This window comes from Trichechus manatus, unplaced genomic scaffold, assembly GCF_000243295.1.
Source record: "Trichechus manatus latirostris isolate Lorelei unplaced genomic scaffold, TriManLat1.0 scaffold01519, whole genome shotgun sequence".
NCBI lineage: Eukaryota > Metazoa > Chordata > Mammalia > Sirenia > Trichechidae > Trichechus > Trichechus manatus.
Genome location: NW_004445455.1, coordinates 1 through 4,680, shown reverse-complemented (window position 1 = coordinate 4,680; position 4,680 = coordinate 1). Strand labels below are relative to the sequence as shown.

Below are 4,680 nucleotides of genomic sequence, written 5' to 3'. Positions count from 1 at the left end.
CTGTCCTATCAGGTCACTATGAGTTGGAATAGACTCAATGGCAACAATTTGGTTTTATTTATTTATTTATTTTGGTCCTTTTTAAAACCTACAAATTCCCAATTCTATCTCCCCCTGTCATGGTGTTAGACCAAGCCACCATCAGAACTCCTGAAATTGCTTCCTAACTGGTTTTGTATCTAGTCTTGCCTCTCTCCAAACTTGACTATACTGAAACCAGAGTGATTTTTTTTTTTTTAAAAAAGCAAATTTGATCATGTTATCTGCTGGCAAAATCTTCCAAATCATTCCATTATGTGCAGGATAAACACAAAAGACACTTAGAGGGCCCTTCCTAACTGATCTTATACACACATCTTCTACCTCAAATTTATCATTTTTTGTGGCATTCTTTAATCAATGTAGCCCTTCCACTTACAGTACTGAGAGCAAGGCTCAATCTTAAATTGTTTAGCACTGTTAATATAGCACTAATACCCGGAAGAGTATCTCATCTAGTAGATTCTGAATTAATGTTTGTTTAATAAATACATAATGAAAAGATTTAAAAAAATGAAAACATCAGTTCTGGCAAGGTCACTTACAAATATAACATAAACTTACAAATACAGCATAGATTTATTATTATATACTAATGAGATTTCTTTTGCAACACCAATAATTAAGAATCTTAAATGGTTAGTATAAGCATAAATATTCGAGGGGAAGAAACTTTGATGAAGACTTGACACAGTCAACTATGGAAAAATATTTTTTATCAGTCAGAGCTTTTGGTTGCAAACAATAGAAACTGAGTTTAACCTAAGCAGAAAATGAAGTGATTCTCTGGTGACGTGAAGCTATGATGGAAAGTCTAGGGAACATGGTGTAGAAAATGTATAGGAAACCAGCTGGCAGAAACCCAGTCCAGGACAAATCAGGGAAAGAAACCACCACAGATGGACAGTGGATAGTCCTACTGGCTCCATCACCACTGGACACCAGTCACAGGACATTGGATATTGGAGGCCTCTGCTGCTGCCATTCTGTTTGCAAACATTTTTGTCTCTGTGAAAGGAACATTTGTACAATTTCCAGATGAATAATTTCAATAAGTGCTCTTCAAGAATATATTCCCATTCCTAGAATCTGTAACCAACCAAAATTAACCCAGTGCTGTTGAATTGATTCCAACTCATGGCAACTACATGTGTTACAGAGCAGAAGTGTGTTCCATAGTGTTTTCTGGGCCGTAATCTTCATGGAAGCAGATTGCTAGGCCTTTCTTCTGCAGCACCACTGGATGGGTTCCAACACTCAGCCTATAGGTTAGTAGCCGAGTGCAAAATGTTTGCACCACCCAGGGACCTTCAGCAACTATAACACGAAAACTAAAATATAACTATTTCCATCAGAGGGTCCACGAAAATAGTATTTGCCATATTCAAATAGTACTACCGTATTCAAATGTAAGAAAAGTGTCGATTACAAGATTTTTAACCACAACCCTGTGCTCTAAGAATTTCACTGTTATACTCCATGGTTCTTTGCATAAATGTCACCTCACCCACACCCCACCCTGAGCTCAGCCTTGCTGGCCTGAGCCTCATAAAAAGCTATGATAGATAGAAACTGTTGAATGGGTGTATGTTTTGTTGTGTTTATCATCGATAACAACAAAATAAAAAATTGAAAAAATAAAGCTATGAAGGACATTTCCTGGGGGATGGAGTCTGTGCAACAACATACAAAAGAGGAGCTACAGGATACGGGCACCATCCAGATGCTAACCTCCTGCTCTACTATGTTCCAGGTGAGATGGAACCTAGAGATGGCATTTTCTCTCCAGAGTGATCCTCCTATTGAGACATATCTACAGGTTCAAATGAGTTCTGAAATAAACACTACAAGCCACGCAGCCCTGTCCACTTGTTCCAGTTAGAGACCATTTTGGTTTGATTTTCCTTCTATCCCTGATTGCACAGCATCTCTGGATCATCCTCATGTGCCTGTCATTTTAGCTTTCAGCAGGTAGAACCTTCTCAGTAGGTGCTAGATTCTCTGGCTGACTCCCAGGAGAGAAAGCCTCCATTAGAAGCAGGGCCAATCACACTCTCGTCTTCACTGACTGGAAAATCTACTTGACCTGGAATCAGCATAAACCTGACCAGAAACCTATGGGTCTCATTTACCATACTTCCTCTATGCGTGTTGTGATGCTGAACATGTTTCAGCAGCACTTTCAGACTAATAAAGAACAGAAAGAAAGGCCTGGTAATCTACAAAAATCAGCCAGTGAAAACCCTAAGGATCACAACAGTCAGATCACATTGTGCATGGGGTTGTCATGAGTCAGGGGCCCACAAGATGGCAGCTAACAATAAGAAAGAACCATTATTGCCTTCAGTTACTAAATTAAACTTGGGTGCCCAAGGGATAAATTTAAAGAGGAAATCCACAACTAACAAAAAAGAACATGGGAAAGCTGTCACATATTTCTAGAGGGATAGTGTTAATGAATTAGAGACTGGCCTTTGTGAGAATGAGAACCACTGAAAGAAATGGAGAGAGGAGAAAAGGGCAGTAAAATGGGAGGCAGAGCAGGAAACTCCTTAGGCTTGGCTGGAAAACAGGATCCACAGAAGGAAAACGTAAGAGAGGAATACTGCCTTCTGTGAGGGAGATTTAAAATATGGAGGTCTAGGTTTAATACTGGGTTAGGTTCAGAGTTGTGAGGGTTACTGCAGAGAAAGGAAAAAGTCCAAGAAAACAAGGAATTAAAATGTGAATATTCCAAAGTTAAGAAGTCACAGGGAAGAGAGAACTGATCTTTCAGGGTGTATAACACAGGGGAACCTTCCCCAAATCATTTATGTGATCTATCCACATGAAACATGCAGGAACCTGTAATATCAAAATTCCTGACAAAGATTATATTACATTTGTACAAAATTTTTCTTCTACACTTTACCACAAAATAGGCTTCAGAAGAAGCCACATCCCTTAATTTACTCCTGGGTCTTACAAATTCTCCTAGGAATTAGTAAATAGATGCAGACTTTGGGACAGACAGAGAAGTGTACATGCTCAGGGTTCAGCAAAAAGGAAGCAGCTGTTGTAGTAAGACTCACCGGCCTGTAGCCCTGGGGAGGAGGTTTTTGTTTGAGGCTGAAGCACTGTGGGAGGATTGCTATAATCCTGCTGACAATAATAAACAGCGGCGTCTTCAGCCTGGAGGCTGCTGATGGTGAGAGTGAAGTCTGTCCCAGACCCACTGCCACTGAACCGGTCAGGGACCCCAGATGCCCGGTTAGTTGCTTTGTAGATGAGCAGCTTAGGAGCCTGTCCTGGTTTCTGCTGATACCAGTGTAAATAGCTGCTCACACTCTGACTGGACTTGCAGTTGATGGTGACCCTTTCTGCTGGAGACACAGCCAGAGAGTCTGGAGACTGGGTCAGCACAATGTCCCCACTGGCACCTGCAATCAGAGTAGACAATTACCATTCATACATATATACACACGCTTTTTCATAGGCCAGTTCAATGATACCATTTATACAGCAGCATAGAGTAATATCTGTACATAATTGGTTCCATTTTGGAAATAACCATTATTTCCAACTATGTTTTAAAATCATTTTTTTCAGCTCTACAAAGATACTACTCTAGAAGGATTGAAGCACTTTTAGTTTCTCACCAGAGGCCCAGAGCAACAGGGACATGAGGAACAGAGTCTGTGGCACCATCTTGCTTCCCCTGCCTGCCTGATGCTGATCAGCCCACATTGCAAAGGTCCTGTTTATAAAATCTGATGAGCATCCTGGGCCTGGAGGGTCTATGCAAAGCAATCAGTGAACTGAAAGCAAATTACATGGACGGTTGGTTGTGAAACAAACCAATATACATGAAGAGCCAAAAATATCACAGAAAGTATAATTTTATGACTAGAAAAGTCACAAAAGTGACTTAGAACCTCTAATATCAACTTTTAAAAAAAGGACTTTTGTAGTCCAGTTGATTCCAATTCATGAAGAACCCATGTATTACAGTGTAGAATTGCTCCATAGGGTTTTCTTGCCTGTATTCATCACAGAAGCAGATCACGAGGCTTTTCTTCCATGGTACCACTGAGTATGTTCAAACTGCCAACCTTTAGATTAGCAACTGATCACAAACAGCTTGATGTACCCATAATCTAATGAATAGCTTCTGTTTTTGCTCAAAAACTGTTTTAAATGGGTTCAGGTTCTGTAAATTATGTACTGGTTTCCTCAAATCAACAGTTTTGTGAAATAATTAAAAAATTCTGGAAAAAAATAACAAAAGAAATGGAAAAATATGTGAAATTTTTCTTTCAGTTTTTGATAAAAATTTATAGCTAGATAACACCTGAGCTCTAAAGAATCTTTTATCTTGAAGGATACTTTAAAGACACTGCAAACACATGAGATTGCATTCCAGGGCTATGTAAGGGCCAGAGAAATAGAAGACAGGCCCACAGTTTACAAGTGTGGAAAGTCCTCAGGAACCCAGTGTTGAGCTAGGGCTCAGAGGACTCTAATTTCAAAGGAAGTGTGAACCAAAGAGAAAGTGGAACCTGTCATGCCCACAACTTCTAGGAACTGATAAGTGGGCTCTAGGTTCATTGTGGAAAGGGACAGGAAAAAACAAACAGGATTTCCTTGTGAACTTGTGATTGA

At 39.9% G+C, this 4,680-nt stretch overlaps 1 gene segment (V, D, J or C); it reads right to left on the bottom strand.

Moving 5' to 3' along the window:
- Positions 1–2,886: 2,886 nt before the first annotated feature.
- Positions 2,887–3,764, bottom strand: LOC101340360 (immunoglobulin kappa variable 4-1-like). The segment is given in 2 exon segments: positions 2,887–3,458; positions 3,678–3,764. Coding segments are annotated over 2 exon segments (441 nt in total).
- Positions 3,765–4,680: the final 916 nt, after the last annotated feature.